The sequence below is a fragment of the Armigeres subalbatus genome, chromosome 2 (assembly GCF_024139115.2).
Source record: "Armigeres subalbatus isolate Guangzhou_Male chromosome 2, GZ_Asu_2, whole genome shotgun sequence".
Lineage (NCBI taxonomy): Eukaryota > Metazoa > Arthropoda > Insecta > Diptera > Culicidae > Armigeres > Armigeres subalbatus.
This window is the reverse complement of record NC_085140.1, coordinates 213162173-213178872: the sequence shown is the minus strand read 5'-3', so window position 1 is coordinate 213178872 and position 16700 is coordinate 213162173. Positions and strand designations below refer to the sequence as shown.

Genomic DNA, 16700 nt, shown 5'->3' with positions numbered 1-16700 from the left:
AACGTTCGTAAAAATGGTCATTTTGTGAAGTTCAAGAGTAGCGCAATTTCTTCTAAGCCATTTTAGATGGTGGTCTTAGTGTTAATTCACAGTTCTTACTCTGCAATGGCCGCAGGAGGCTACCAGACGGCCTTTCCGCAAATCTGGAACGTCCGTGAAAATGGTCGTTTTGTTCAGTTCGTCCTAGATCAACAGTTTTCTTCTAAACAATTTCTGATAATGACCAGGGAGTTAGTCAATGCTTTCAAATAAACATTATTGTATAGATATTACCACCTTCACCATAGGTATAATAATAACCAAAAATATACTACGAATGATTTATTCTATCATAATAAAATACTAAAATTCTTAGCCTAGCAATAAGATGCGCGGCTATAAAGCAAGACCATGCTGGGGGTGGCTGGGTTCGATTCTTGGTGCCAGTCTAAGCAATTTTTGGATTGGAAATTGTCTCGATTTCCCTGGGCATAAAAGTATCATCGTGTTGGCCTTATGATATACGGATGCAAAAATGGTACCTTGGCTTAGAAACCTCATAGTTAATAACTGTGGAAGTACTAAATGAACACTAACCTGCGAGGCGGCAATGTCCCAGTGGAAGATGTTATGCCAGTAAGAAGGAGAAGAAGTCTAAAAAACGGTTGGTCACCCATTTTTTTTTTTTTATTTTCGAAAATTCCTTCAGGAATTCCATCGTGAGTTCTTTTCTCTCCTGGAAGAAGTTCTTCAAAAATCCTTCGCAAATAAATCTAGAAATTCCTTCAAAAATTCTTTAGTGAATTCTTTCGAAAATTCGGTGTAAAATTTGTCTAAGATTTATTTTAGAAACCCCTCCGGAATGTCCTTCAGGAATTCCTTTAGCACTACTTTCAGAAATTCTTCCAGGTATTCCATACCATCGGCTCTCGTATTTTTGCTGGAATTTCTTCCAGGAGTTTCTAAAGGAACTTTAGAAGGTATTTCTTCGGAATTTCCTCCAGTGATTTTTTTGGCAAATTCTCAGGAAATTACTTTGGGAATAGATAAAGATTTTTTTTTGGAAATATATCAAGATATTTCTTCAAAAATTTCTTTAGAAAAAACTGTAAAAAATCCTTAAGGAATGCTTGCGAATTTCTTCAGAAATTTTTTCAGAGTTTTCTTATAAAATTCATTCGGAAATCTCTTTACGAATTATTTGAAGGACAATCCTAACTGAATTCAAAATTTAAAAGTACTCGCGTTTTCAAAGGCACACCACTCAATACGGGAGCCACGCACAACCGTCATTTTTATTATGTCACGCATGCTGAATGGTGTGTCCTTGAAAACGCGAGTACTTTTAAATTTGTATTCTGTGAGGATTGTCATTAAGAATTTCTTCGGAAATTCTTTTAGAAATTCCATCGGAATTTGCTTTGATAACTTGGTCGGAATTCCTACGAAAAATTCTTCGGAAATATCTACGGAAATTGCTTCAGGAAAATGTTCCGAAATTTCCCTAGCATTCCCCTTTGGAAATTTCTTAAGGATTTCTTTTGAAAATGACTTTACGAATATCTGCGGAAATTGGTTTAGGCATTCCTTCTACATTTTTTTTAGAAATTGCAAAAAATTCAGGAATTTCTTAAAAAAAATCCAGTATTCAAATTATTATATCAAACTTCAAAAAATTCTATCGATTTGTTTAATTCCTTCGGACATTCCTTCGGAAATTTAATAAGAAATTCCTTGAGACCTTCGGATATTACTTTATATTTTTTTTTTGGGAGTCACTTTAATTCATTCAGATTTTTTTAGGATCATTCAGAAATTACTTTAAGTGTTCTTTCGTACATTTCATCTGGGCAATCCTTTCAAATTTACTTTAGAAACTCTTCCGAAAATTAGTATTTCCTATTTCATTTTTAAATAAATTCCCGGAAAAATTCTTCTAATAAAAATTTCGGAATAGTTCCTGCAAGTATTTCGGAAGAAATTTTGTATGGTTTAACTAAAAAAAAATCCAAAAGATTTCCTGGAGGAAGATTCTAAGGTAAGGATTTTCTGGGAAAATTCCTAGACTAAATTCCGAAAAAATACTTGGAGGAATGTCCAAAGATATTCTTGGACAAATTAAATGTCGAAAATACCTTCAGGTGTTCCGTTAGCAATTCGTTCGAAAACTCCCAAAAAAATATCTGAAGTGTTGTCCTAGATTTGTGAAAGGGATTTTTGCTGGAAATTCTGGATGAATTATTACTGGTGAAATTTCCGAGGGAATGGAATTTCCGATGGTATCCGAAGGAATACCTGAAACAATTTATTAATTGGGCGTTTTTGAAAAAATCATCCCAAAGAATTTCTAGAGACCTTTCCAATAAATTTAGTCGAATGCATTGCATTTCATAGAGATAAAATGCAATAAAATTTTGTAATATTTGAAATTGCCTGACATTTTTTAATGGATTTATCGCTTGACTGATTATGTCCCCAATTGTACTTCTCAATACTTACGCCAAATTATAAATGAACCAATTACGCCAAAAATGCTGATGACCCACCATTACCAGAGCTCTGGCGCCGCTAGAGATCAAATCCTCAATCTGACCATTCCGGGTATCCAAATCTTCGATAACGATGTTACTGCCGTAGGTTGTTCATATAATTAAAGACTGATTGGAAGAAACGTATAATGCCCAAGGGTTGAGCAATTAGACCATGCAGCAAATCTGTCTAAACTAACTTGCGTCAATTACTTTTAATAACTGAATGACCATATCCATTTTCCTGATAATATACTCCTTGCCTCGTGCCAACCGATTGGTCGATAAGTTATTCATCAAACCATCAATTTTCTTCTCCCCTCTTCTCCCGAACAGACGTCACCGAGGTCAGTTTTTCATCGGAGACACATATCGAGAGTCAATCGGGACTGAGCACGAAAGAGTACATCGTCATTGCCATCTGCAGTCTTTGTCTGGGGCTAATTTACATCGCATCGGTATTCCTGTATATTCACATGAAGAAACGGAAGCGCAACTCCGGAGACGACGACGATGCCAACACCATCAAGAATGAATATTCATCCTACCAGCAGAACGATCAAGTCACATTCGGAGTGGGGTTGAGTTCGCAGGTTAATCCGTTTGCCAGTCAGCCTCACAACAGCTTTATTGGGCGTGGCGGGAGTCAGCGGCAGAGCGGTGCAACCGGTGGTCATCGGGGTCTGACGACGGCACTGAATGTGGGCCTCCATGCCGAAGAGATGGGCATTGTGAAGAACAATCCCCTGTTGAAGCATTTCCCGAATCTGAGCGACAATTCCGGTTTTATCAGCGACAACTCCAATTCCGTGTCCGAGTTTGAAGATGAACGAACGATCGATGTGGAAAAGGTAAAACTCATCTTGATTGAAAAATGCTTTGCGTAACCGAATTTATGTACCAAAACAGATGCAGACCAAGGCCAACATCCACCAGTCAAAAAACTACTTAGGGCATACAGACATGGATGGCGGACATCTCCATCCACAACAGTCGCTGCACAGCCAGATGTCGCAGCAACAGAGTCCCGATGGATCGAGCAATCCGAATGGCCCGGATACCGAGTGTTTGCCAGAGGAAAATGTGTCCATTGTCGAAGATATCAGCAACGACGAAAAGCTCGAAAGTATGAAGTCTATCGTCAACGGAACTATGCGTCGGAAGTTGTACTTTAATCCGGCATATTTTGAGCCTCATCTGTTGGTGGTGAGTAGATTATGGTCCAAATTACGCAGGATGATAAATCTATAGGAATGATCATGATTCGTAATAAAAGTTCAACGCTAAAATACTTTTTTATAATCCCGATCGGAAGTCACATTCGGGTTCGTTGCTTGAAAAACATAATCCAGCATCGAAGTCATCGGAGAAGAATTGTCAAATTGGGGGCGAAAGTAATTCAATTTCCTTAGGACTGAGACCAAGAGCTATGAGATCAAGATTGTTAAATGCAACCTGACTGTAGAAATAGGATATGAGGAAATCTTCAACTAGAGTAGGAGGCTTTTTTTCTGATCAGTATTTAAATTTTTATATATTTTTTAATGTTTTATACTTCAATAAAATCCTTTATTTTCTTTAAAAAAAACTCCGGGATCGTTTATAAACAACTAAATGTTTAGGACATAATAGATATTTCCTTGGAAGCCAAGGTAATACTAGGAATTGCCGGTAGGGATCCCATTTTGGATACAGGCCCAAAAATCAGTGCTAGCAATGTTATTTTTTATATATTCTTTTCTCTGTCCTCCAGTTTCTAATATAAATATGAATCTATATTTCAGTCACCACCACCTGCGGCCATCGAGTTCCTGAACAAGATACGCGAAGTCATCACCATCGCCAAGTACAAAATGTCGGCCAAACGGTTTCAACCTTCTTTGAACATAATTCCCGAGGAATTGCAACATGCGCAAGGTTCCGAAATTTATGCTGCGGCGCAAACGGCTCCACCAAGCCGTCGAAGCAGTCTCATCAGCTCTCGACGGGACAGCTCCAAAAAGAGCATCTGCTCTGGTTGCCCAGGCTGTGAGAAAAAGGGCAACTCGGACGTCGTGGTTCCTTCCAGTAATTGCAAAAACTGTGGGGACAAACAGAACAGTATCCGAAAGTGGCTGGAAGACGTTTCAACAACTCACGGCGGCGAAGTTAACGACGTTGATATGTTCGACGGTGGTAAACCTGTCACTAACGGATCGGAAAATCCGGAATCCTTAAGATCATTGGACGATCGCTCAACGTGCGAGTCTCTTCCGATAAATCCTGATATAAAAAAGCAACCCAAATCGCTGCGACCTCGTCAAGGAAGTATTCAGAGCGACAGTTCATCCGCATCTGACAACGAAACCATCGTGGCTAACAGTGTGAAGGAGCGTTCTTCGGTGGCGCGAGTTCCATCTCGAAGCAAATCTATTAGATCGGACACAAGCTCAGCTCCCAAAATAGTTTCACATAGTTTGAAGTCCGACGTGATTAAAATGGCCAAATTCGGACCAGATGATGGATCGATAATGAAGAATAACAATTTTGTGTACGATCATAACCCGATTGAGGGCCACTCTAAAAATCAAGATATTTACATGAGAAATATCAACAATTCTTTGGTAAACTTGGACTCAAATAAAATTTACGATAAGCGTGATCTGTACGGCATAACTGGCGGCAGCGAACTGTTTAATAACCCTCAGTTTGAATCCTCGCCTAAGATGCAGCATCGCGTTATGAACCATAATCAGCATCATCATCATCACCATCATCAGCAAAATAGAAAACGTTCGAATCCGCAGAGCCATCCGGGGCCCATAGGGAAACGGCAAATAGAAGTAATGGATCAGTATTCGAAGGCAAACAACGGTGCTAAAATGAGGAACATAAATCACATGCCGGATATGGTGTACGAAGCATTGGCAATGGACCAACGGAAGAATTCTTGGAGAGGACGTGGTGAACCGGTTCCCATCAATGAGTACATACACGACTCTGACAGTCGGTTTAGTAGCATCGATCGCACTGAGAAGTACCGAAATGAAAAGTTCTTTCATGACTTCATCAATTCGGACGACAGCAACACCCTCGGAAACCGCTCCGGAAAGAACTCGTTCAACAAATACCAACCGGATTCCCCAATCTACTCTCGAAAATCACCACACTACTTAATTGTTGATTACGAGACGGATAGCTTAGAAAGGGTCACTTCCAAGACCCAGATCAGCTTTAATACTTCGACAACTACCAGCAGTGACCTCAGCTCCCAACCGTCACCATCCCACAGTACGGCACTTCCGCTGGAAGAGGAGGTTGAGATACGCAATGCCATTTACGATCGGGTGGAGGGGTTTAGGAAGGATACAGACACCATCACGAAGGAGCGTGAATGTGTCAGTTTAGACGTAGATGAGTACGAGGACGTCCCGATGAACTCGCTTGCCGAAACAGTCATACAAGTACCAACGAAAAAGAGCCCGAAAATTAAGTGTGATACGCCCTTCCAAGGGAGCATAACGATTGAGGTCGAACACAGTCCAGACGATTGTGAATTGTCAACGGATAGCGACCAGTTTGAACCTGATACGCTGGACCGCAAGCCAAAAAAGCACAGCAACATTATCGGACGACACAAGAGCAATGTTTGGGCTCAGGACCGACTCAGTACAAAGGAATCCAATTTGACCTCCCTGCCAGCCGATTTGAACAATCATTTTGTTCTAAAAAACTCGCAATCTTTCCGGGAGACTACTTTTGGAAGTCTCCGGGAAATCTACGAGTCCAAAAATCTAAAAAACGTTAATCAGAATCAAATGCACAGCCTGGAAGAGTTTGAGATAGCTTCGGGGCGGTTACTCACCTTGGAGTTAAGGCACTCTAAAAGACAGCGATCAAACGACAACACCGTAGTAGTTCCCAAACTAATGCCACCGGACCTAATACCTCCAGAGATCCCTAGTCCTCGAAACCACTATGATCAACCCCGACAACAGTTGCAGCAGGTAGAGGACTACGGAATATCACCCAAGAATCTGGCTTGTTGGAACAACGATAAGTTTACAAAACAGCCAAATGGACCGGCCCCGAAACCTTCGCTAAGTAACCTGGACAATTACGAATCGACGTACAGCCTTACAGCGGATAGCGATTCCACGCAATTCACGGGTGTTTCCGAGAATGAGAACAACTCGGTTAAAAAATCAAGAAAGATTGCCAACTACAGCCAGGTGAACAAACCCAGTCGATCGCATTCTATGGAAAAGGAAGGATTCACATTCGATCGCGAGCAGGACCCATCGATGGTAAAAAATTATATGACTTTAGGAGAATTGAATGAAAAAAACTTCACCGATCAAGGCAAATCGTATCAATCCATGAGTCGCGCAAAATTTATTGAAGATATTGATAAGATCGAGGTGCTGTCAACGAAGACACTATCGAACTATGATTTTCCGATGAGAAAAGGTAGTCCAAGCATTAATCCGAAAGATTCGGATGAAGAAAAAAGCTCGTTTGATATCACTCCGATCACAACGACTAAAATCTTCCGAGTGGAGATCAACCAAGCTACTAACGGAATGCAAATTGCCATGGGGTTGCGAGATCGGGTGAAAAAGTCCAAGGACATAAAAAATGCCTGGAAAAAATTTATTGGAATTGCGACTTCCAAATTCAATGGAAAATCCGGTGATGGCAGGAACGATTCGGATCTAGAGAAAAATTCGGATTCTTCTGACATTCTGGATAAAGATGAAGGTATCTCTTCGCTGATAGATGATGGTAGTGCCGCTTATGACAGTCCGGACAAAGGTCATCGCCATCACCACCGACACCACCATCATCACAAGCCGTCAAGCGCGAGTGGTCCGGCGTCCAATAGTCGCCAGATCACGGTCATCAGAAGCCATTCCCGATCTAGCGTCAAAGACGATAGCGGCTATATCAGCGCCGATTCAAATGAGTCTCGATTGAACCGGAAGCTTTACGAACGATTCAACTTCACTGGTAAATCGATTGAATCGTCAAATCCAATCCAGGAGGAAAATAAGTATGAGATATGTGCGATTCCAGAACATGTCGTGAGCACTGTCAAGAGCAATACATCATCTTCCTCGGAAGGTAGCGCTAGATCCGACAAACAGCTCACACGTCCAAAAGCTCCACCCCCGCCATTACCACCCCCAAATCCACCTCCACCACCGCCGACCACAACAATCCCCACCAAAAAGCTCCCCTCACCGTCTCGAACGATAGAAAAACCTCTAACCAGGCCACCACCCCCACCAACGAATCCCGCTCCCAAAATTCCGAAACCGGAAGAAAACTTCCTCTTCAACACGGCGGATGCGATCAGCGTTCGCGTGTACTCGTCGGATGACGAAAACATCGCCAGCAGCGATAACGCGTCCTGCATTTCCGACAACAACAACGAAGACGACGACGACGGCACGAGCTGTGCCACGGACGACATCTGCGAGTCCGGGGCGGAGAGCGTCGAGACGCACTCTGTGTTTTTCAAAAATATCCGCCCCCGACGGAATGAGCCGTCCTGCAGTAGTGTGGCTGCCTTGGCCCACTAGTTGGTAATGCAGTAAGTTTAGCTAAAATGTGCAATTTTTACAACAGATATTTTAAGATGATATTAGTTTGAAATTGTTGAAAGACAGAAGTACGAAACGTACACGAGCACTTTTTGTGCTTGAAGCTTCTAAAATTAGAATCTCCAGGCAGGCTGCAATCAGGATTCGGTTGCACTACGCGTCTTTTATCGAATAGAAGTAAAAATAATATCTAAAGTCTTCGAATTTCCGGAATACAATGGAAGGAGCATATATGTCACGTTGTGCAATAGCAAACGAATAAGTTATTTAGTTGTAATCAGTTAGGGAACGAGTGAAAAGAAGTCTTCAATCGGTCGAAGTGATGTACATTACGAAGCATTCGAAAAACGAATTTGAGTTATGGTACCTCTGAATACTTTAGATGCAGTTACGAAGGAGATTCTTTATACATAAATAGAATCGTTAAAATACGTACTAGGCATAAACTAGGAAAATAAGTTTTATTGGACTGCTTTACTACTGTTGTGCAATTTTTTGAATATCTTCACAAATACAATTGTGCAATGTTTCTATGTTTAAAATTAAGGAAGAATGTTTGATTTACAAATGAGTTTTGAATATGGTCGATAATTTTACCGATTTGGCAGAAACTTTTTCGCTATTTCTGGTTTGGGGATCCAATAAAAGGGAATTTTATGTTCAATTAATCCAAAGTTGAGTTCAGTTAGGGTTATTAAAAGAAACTACCGACAAAGATTGTCGCTGTCGTCGCTGCCCGGAACATATTTTGCTGATACACCAAACCGGCGGTTGTTAGATTTTCTAACAATTCTGTATAAGAATCTACCAAAACCTGTATAAGAACTGGGCATATGCGAAATTGTTATATTCTTATACAAAAAATGTTAGCTATCATACAAATATTGTTAGAAAAGCTTACAAAATTGTTAGATTCTTATACAATACTTGTATAAGAATCTAACATTTTCGCATATGCCCAGTTCTTATTCAGGTTTTGGTAGATTCTTATACAGAATTGTTAGAAAATCTAACATCCGCCGGTTGGGTGTAGTGATAGGAAAAATGTCATTACAAAATCCATATGATTTGACTGGTTAGGGACAAAACTTCGAAAGACAAAAGATCGAAAGGACAAACGGTCGAAAGACAAAAGATCAAAAGTCAACAGGTCGAAGGGACAAACGGTCGAAAAGGACAAAAGGTCGAAATGACAAAACGCCGAACGGGACAAAAGGTCGAAAGAAACAAAAAGTCAAAAAACCTTTCGACCTTTTGTCCTTTTCGACGTTTTGCTTGCCAACATGCTTCGGTCAGCAGAGCAATGGGAATTAAAGCGAATTTATTCAAATATGAGTTATCGTGCCGAGCTATGTTGATTAGCTCGATGCGTTTGCTTTGTTTTTGACACGTGACACGTGGCAAACTACCAAAATTTTGATTAAAAAATTATGAGATTTTCCCATCTGTAAGAATTTTAACCTTAGTGTTGTGTTAATTTAGTTGTCCATGTACGTGCGACTACAGAGTCAGAAGGATTAGAAACAACAAGGCCAGTAACTGATACTTTTGACATCCGGATGTCATTCTTTAGATCCACATTCGCACTAATTGAACAGCCCACTGAAGTCTGCCGTATTTTCTACGATCCATAATATTTTCTTCTTTGTATACTTGATACAGCTCATGATTCATGCTTCTGCGCCACACAACATTTTGGGTCTCCGAGCCTTCTATCAAAAGTTCGGTTTTGGAGTGATCGTATAGCCTTTTACGTATACTTTGTATACGAGAAAGGCAAAAAAGTGATTTTTTCGCTTTCTTCTCCAATATACCGTAAAAAAGAAAATTGATATCTCAGCAATGGATAAATAATAGGAAATTGATGCACAATTATAACATTTATTTATAGAAAATCTATCTTTGAAAGGATCTAAAATGTTGAAAAATATTTAATTTTTTATTTGATTCAATCGTTTTTGAAGTTTTTTTGCGTGAATTACAAACTTTGTTCATCAATTATCATCTATCTCCGGCATCTATTCTGTTCTCGTTGAATAATATATCTACGATTCTATCTTCCGACATTTGCGCTGCATGGTTTGCCCACTGAAGTGCGCCATATTTTCGAAGATTCATTACATTTTCTGCTTTGAACAAATGCTACAGCTCGTAGTTCATGCGTATGCGCCACACGCTTTTTTCTGGCGCCTCGCTGAGTATTGTACGCAGCATCCTCTGCTCGAAAAAAAATGAATGCTTTCTTGACTGTCTCTACACGTTTCATGTCCATAATTAGCTGGGCTGGCTATCTAGTACGAATGTCAAAAGAAAAAAAAATCGATACAACATTGAACAGAGAACTGGATAAACGCTGGAAATAGATGATAATTGCTTAGAAATATTGTAATACCCAAAAAAAAATAACCTAAAAAATTCTTCAAGAACGCTTAGTATACAGAAATAACTGACTTTTCAACATTTAAAATCCTTTGAAAGATAGGTTTTCTATAAAGAAATTCTACAAATGTGTGTATTTTCAATTTTGAGCAATAAATCCTATGATTTTTCTATTGCTGAGTTATCAATTGACTTTTCATACGGTATATTGGAGAAGAATTGCGTTCATAATTAATACCATTTTTTTAATATCGTCGAAGAAATATTTTCAAATATCTTGGGCCTTATTTCTAATGACCTTACCTATCTTTTTGTGAAAAAAATCAGAGGTACATGAAAATTCAATGATAATTTATTTTTTACACCGTGCACCACTAGGTCTTCCTCTATCTCTACCTGCCACCATGTTTGTCTTGGTAGAGTTAATGGTTAAGCCTATCCTCGCCGACAAAAGCCTCCACTACTGCTCTGCGATCGATTCCAATGAGGTCGATGTCGTCCGCAAAGCCCATGATCATATGCGACCGTGTGATGATAATAGTGCCGTCCTTCTGCACGCCAGATCTCCTAATAGCGCCCTCGAGTGCAATGTTGAACAATAAATTCGAAACTGCATCACCCTGTTTCAATCCGTCTAAGGTCACAATCGAGGTTGTACTTGAATATGTATTTGATTTTGATAAAACCATGTTCGGACGTTAGCTGCCACAGGTAATTTCCTTTCACTGAATTGTATGCTGCTTTGAAATCAATGAGCAGATGATGAGTCTCCAAATTGTACTCCTGAACGCAACTTGACCGCTCAGTTTGTTTTCAAGTTTGAAATCGGCGGCAGCTCTACTTTTCCACATCTTTGTTAAATAAACATCAAATCATGACGGTCTTCTGCAGAATTAGGGTAAATATTATGATGAACGAGTTCAACAAATATTATTTACAGTTGATTTAACAGATTTCCGGTCATTTTCTGCTGGCGGCGATTACGGCGACGATTTGCTTTGCAACGATTTCAAGTCGTCGCGACCGATAAGATAAGGTGTTGAATTCAGGACCGAAAAAATGGATTTCTGCTATTTCGGGTTTAAAAATACGAGCTCGGTGGTCTAGTGGCTACTGCTTCTGCCTTATAAGCAGGAGGTCGTGGGTTCAATTCCAGGCTCGCCCCTTTCCTACTTTGTATTTCTATCATAGGGTCGTATGAATAAAAAGTAGCAAAACTCAACGCTTGTAGTATCTACTCAAAAATAAAGTCCACAGAGAAAACTACATGTTTGATATGAATAAAAACATTTTCGAACTTATGGCACATGCTACATTCGAACTTAGCCTTTACTACAGTTTACTACCATTTACTACACGGAGAAACGTCAAAACAAAATAGACCCCATGATGACGATGATGATTTCATCATTTTTTTTGCGGCTAATCAACAAAAAACATGTCTGTTTTGTTTGTTTTGATTCTGATGAATAATCTGCATTTGAAACATGAGTAGCAACGTCTTGAGCAGACTACAAGAAAACAGTAGTAAACTCTTGTTTTATTCATACCGAATCAGTTGTTTGTAGTATGTTCGAAATGTGTAGTGTAGTAAAGTCTCTTTTATTCATACGAACATGTTCCACAAGTGACGTTTACTACTGAAAATGTAGTAAAGTTGAACTTACTACTTTTTATTCATACGACCCATAGTTTCTTCTGTGTTTCACGTTCTACCAACACGATTCCTACTGTTATAACCTTCCACACTAACAATTCCAAAACCTCCTGTGGCACCTATGAGAGGTCGTAGAGTTCTCTGCATCTGCTTTAACTGTATTCCAGCAGTCCTCAAGAGGGGCACCATCGAGCTCACCCTCTTCCGGCAACGCTGCCTCGAGATGCTGCGCGTATGCAGTGGCGACATCAGGTTGCTTCAGTCGCTCTAGGTCGTGCCGCGGCAGTCGTCGGTACCGAACATTGTTAATGACGGATAGTTTTGGGCGCAGTTTAACCATCACTAGATAGTGGTCAGAGTCGATGTTAGCGCCACGATATGTCCTGACGTCGATAATGTCGGAGAAGTGCCGTCCATCAATCAGAACGTGGTCGATTTGTGATTCTTTCTGCAGTAGTGTACCGATACGGGAGGCTGTGTTGGAAGTAGGTGCTGCGAATGGCCATATTCTTGAAGGCGGCGAAATCAATTAGTAGTAGGCCGTTTTCGTTCGTCAGCCGGTGAGCGCTGAACTTCGGTCTAAACTCCTCCTCATGGCCAACCTGAGCGTTCAAATCTCCTATGATGATTTTGACGTCGTGGCTTGGGCAGCTGTCGTACTCACGTTCCAGCTGCGCGTAGAATGCGTCATTATCATCATCAGTGCTTCCAGAGTGTGTGCTATGGACGTTGATTATGCTGAAGTTGAAGAACCGGCCTTTGATCCTCAACCTGTACATTCTTTCATTGATCGGCCACCACCCGATCACGCGCCTTTGCATATCGCCCATCACTATGAAAGCTGTTCCCAGCTCGTGTGTGTTGCCGCAGCTCTGGTAGATGGTATGATTACCTCTAAACGTTCGCACCACAGATCCCTTCCAATAAACCTCCTGCAGCGCTACGAGTATGCGTGTGCTTCCGACGAAGTTGAGAGATTTGCAGTTCCACGAACCGAGTTTCCAATCGCTAGTCCCTTTTCGTCGCAGTGGTCTTCGCCGATGGTTCCGGTCCGGTCCATACACACTTAAATCATTTCACAGATTTCGGTGGATTTTGATCCAATTCACCGAAATCTCAACAGCAGAAATGTTCGGTAATTATTTCACCAAATTTTTAGCGATTTTTCCTTTGTTCAACTGTCAAAACCACCGAACATCTGTAAAATTATCCACCGAACAGTTCTGCTGTTGAGATTTCGGTGAAATTTCACAGAAATCTGCGATTTATTTTAAGTGTGTACTCTCTTGTTGATTGTTCGTTGCGTCTGTTTTTTTAAAGGCTGGCTTACAGGGCCTGACACCAAACCCCCTAAATTACCGAAGGACCATTCCTCCTTGTTTCCGGTGGACCATGGTGCACAGTTTCACTTAGAGTCCCTCGCTGGCACTCGGACGATGATCAGCCGCCCCTAACATGGAGAACAGACGCTGTTGTGAGCCGATCCTGACATGGAGAACAGACGCTCAATAAGATTTGCACCTCCGGCGAGGAGCAAACCCCCCCTTCCCTGTCAGCATACGACCATAGTTCCCACCGGGGTTGGTTACCCGATCTTCCCCAATGGAACGTACACACGGTCAAGCAGTTTGACTAACATTTACTCCACCTTTCGTTTATTCCAACATCCATCAAGTTTTACCAACAACGACAGGAACAATCAATTCATTTGACTAACAATATCACACACGAACGACCGAAGCGCTAACTTGAGCACCAACCATCAAAAAATATATGGGGGATTGTGCAACTTCACTACAAATGCTCAAACATTTTTCCAACCGAGCTGCCAACTGTCAAATGGTTGTTCGAACAACTTCACACACGATCACACAAAGCAGCAACCGAAGCGTTTTCTTGGGGGCGGAGTCAATGTTCGTCAAACTGCTTGACTGGTGTGTACGTTGCATAAGGTTGCTCGTATCCCGGCCAGCACCGCGGGGAGGTAGGGATAGGAGTTGCTGGGTAAGAGGCTAAGGACCGCGAGATGGGGTCTATTTTATTCCTTCAGGTACGCGAAGTACCAATGGTACGCTTTACCCAGCATTTGCCGTGCCGAGATGAATATATGTTCAGTGAGATGAAAAATGGAACAGTTCCCCTTTCAAAGGGGCACAAATACGAGTATCTGCGAATCGTACCGTGGCAGGTGTGAACACTCAACAATGTTAATAGGGGATAGTTTTGGTTAAAACCCTTTTCTAGGTAGCAGCTCGAGTAGATGTTAGCGCCATTATAGCATCTTTAGATTCATTTGGTGATGTCCAGGTGTACTGATATCGGAGACTCGGCTATTTCGAATAACCCAAATAGGAAATTGGATTTAAATCTAGCAAATCAATTGATTCCATCAAAAACTTTCATTTGCTTGATTATCTAGACATAGAAACTCAGTTCGGAAAATGCTACCTACTGAAAGTGACAGCAATCTTATTTTATACATTTACTGTAACCTGACCAAACATCAATATTACATTAAATTTTGACATTGGATTGGTGACGATCCGTATGGTAGTTTTATTTCAGATTTTCCTGAACACCAGTCATACGAAATATCCATAGACATGTGCAGGGTTCATCAAATTCACTCTCCCGATGGATTTTCACAAAAGATCATTCTGCGATCAGGATTTTTTGGGGTAGTTCTTTTTGCGTTAGTCTATTTCTCAAATGATAGCTATTAGTTATGTGCCTTAGTGCCTTATAGTTTGATGCAAACTCGACTCTGTCAAATATGCATACGCTCCTTTATTCGACTGGCTTGGATTTTGGAAGTTTTCCGTTACCGATAAGCACCCCTATTTATTACCCTAGGTACCAGATGATATACGGATGACATTCGGAGTTGTGAAAGCCTATTGCAATTAACCATCCGCTAGGACATACTTTTAAAATCATACTTGATATCATGATTCCCCAGTACAGCTTCATACCAGAATTCTCTTGAGTAATATAATACGTCACGTCATTCGGTGATTTATACGACCTATTCAAATGAAAAAAAGTCATGTGTGTGAGAACAAGCTTTGAGTGAAATTATTCGATCCTATGATGTGTAAACAATAAACAGTTGTGATAGGAAGTTGCAATATACTATGTACGCACTATTTAGCATGTAAAAGTTAGCGAAGGAACTAGAGTAAGTAGATTAGCAAACAGACAAGCGCAAAATGCAATATTAGCGTTTAGTAAGGCCGGATGTGCAATAATTACAACAATCCGATTAGTTTTCTAAGGCGTCCTAGCGAAATATTATTTATCTCGAATATACAGTGACTAGGGAATAAGGTAGTTATAGCTAAAGCAACAGCTATAATACCAAAAAAATGACGGTAATATTTTTGGTGCAATTTTTTCTGTTTTAGATTAGAGAGCTATCAAATAATTCATTATTTTTGTTTTGTTTCTGTTTTGTTTTAGTAAGACACGCCTAGCTTCGTAAGTACCTGCCAAATATTTAGAATTAATAGCGGAAAATCCGTAGTAAAATTTTAAGATAAACGTAAATTCAGAGATTTTTTTCTAGCTAAATTTAATTCTATTCTATAAGGCGATTTGGAGGCGTTCAATGTCAGCGTTGAAATTGCAAAGAGCGGGTTTGACTTGCCTTATTTTATGAACACTGTTTTTGGGATTTTTTCTTGGTGATTGGTTTTCCAGAAATTGACCCAACTCTCTACATAGGTACCAAGTCTGTTTCCCTAAAAGATTGATTTTGTGTGTTATAACACCCATTTGTTGATTTTCTGTCAGTTAACGGTGCATATGATTGTTGTTAATGTTATAGAGATTTTAAATATGATGTATAAATTAGACTCATTCCATGACAAGCAATATTAATTTTACAATGACATTATTATTATTTATGATAAGCGAAACAAAAAAACGTATTTAGTGTTAATAAACTATTATAAATAAGAGCTAGGTGCTACAAAACAAAATGAAAGCATTTTAGCTTTTGATATGCCTGCAATTGCTCACATGAAACTTTATAGAAGACCCAGTAAATAACATTTCGTCTAGTTGTTTGTACAAGGCAAGATTTAAAATCGTGTCCTAACATCATGCAATGTAAATTATTTGAAAGAAGTTAATAAAGACATTTTTATTCAGATTAATTGTGTTATCTAAATGTATTTTATTATGTTTTCCATAATTGTTGCGTCATTCATTCATTTGACAATTTTATTTCCTCTTCGAAAGCCCATCATGTGGGTCCATTAAGGCTCAAATTACTGTCATCCAGTCATTGACCAGAAAGACAGCCACGTGCTCGTACCACCTCCCAGTAATAAAACCACCTACCGAGGAAAAAAGGCAGTCTCCAGCTGGATGGGTGAGTATTTTTGTTTCAAAACTACATCATCCAATAGCGAAAACATAACTATATCCGGTGGATGCTTCATTTGGTTGTATTTCGCATTAGTTTTCAAAAAAACTGCCTTTTGCAACATTTTTCCCAAGAGGGAAAATCGACGATTTACTCTCACGCTCTCACGCTTCCTCATTTATCATATATAAACATCCTCAGTT

At 40.0% G+C, this 16700-nt stretch overlaps 2 protein-coding genes across 2 annotated transcripts in view; one reads left to right on the top strand and one right to left on the bottom strand.

Annotated features, from left to right (window-relative positions):
* The window catches only part of LOC134211611 (uncharacterized), a 220307-nt gene extending 204031 nt beyond the window's left edge, over nucleotides 1-16276 (top strand). The window contains exons 8-10 of the mRNA XM_062688666.1: nucleotides 2844-3358; nucleotides 3417-3713; nucleotides 4292-16276. Coding sequence (XP_062544650.1) covers nucleotides 2844-3358; nucleotides 3417-3713; nucleotides 4292-8071 — 4592 coding nt within the window. The 3' untranslated portion in view covers nucleotides 8072-16276. The remainder of the gene's footprint in view (nucleotides 1-2843; nucleotides 3359-3416; nucleotides 3714-4291) is intronic.
* LOC134211613 (SAP30-binding protein) overlaps nucleotides 1-16700 on the bottom strand; it is a 63968-nt gene that overhangs the window by 35258 nt on the left and 12010 nt on the right. The gene's annotated exons all lie outside the window — the stretch shown is intronic.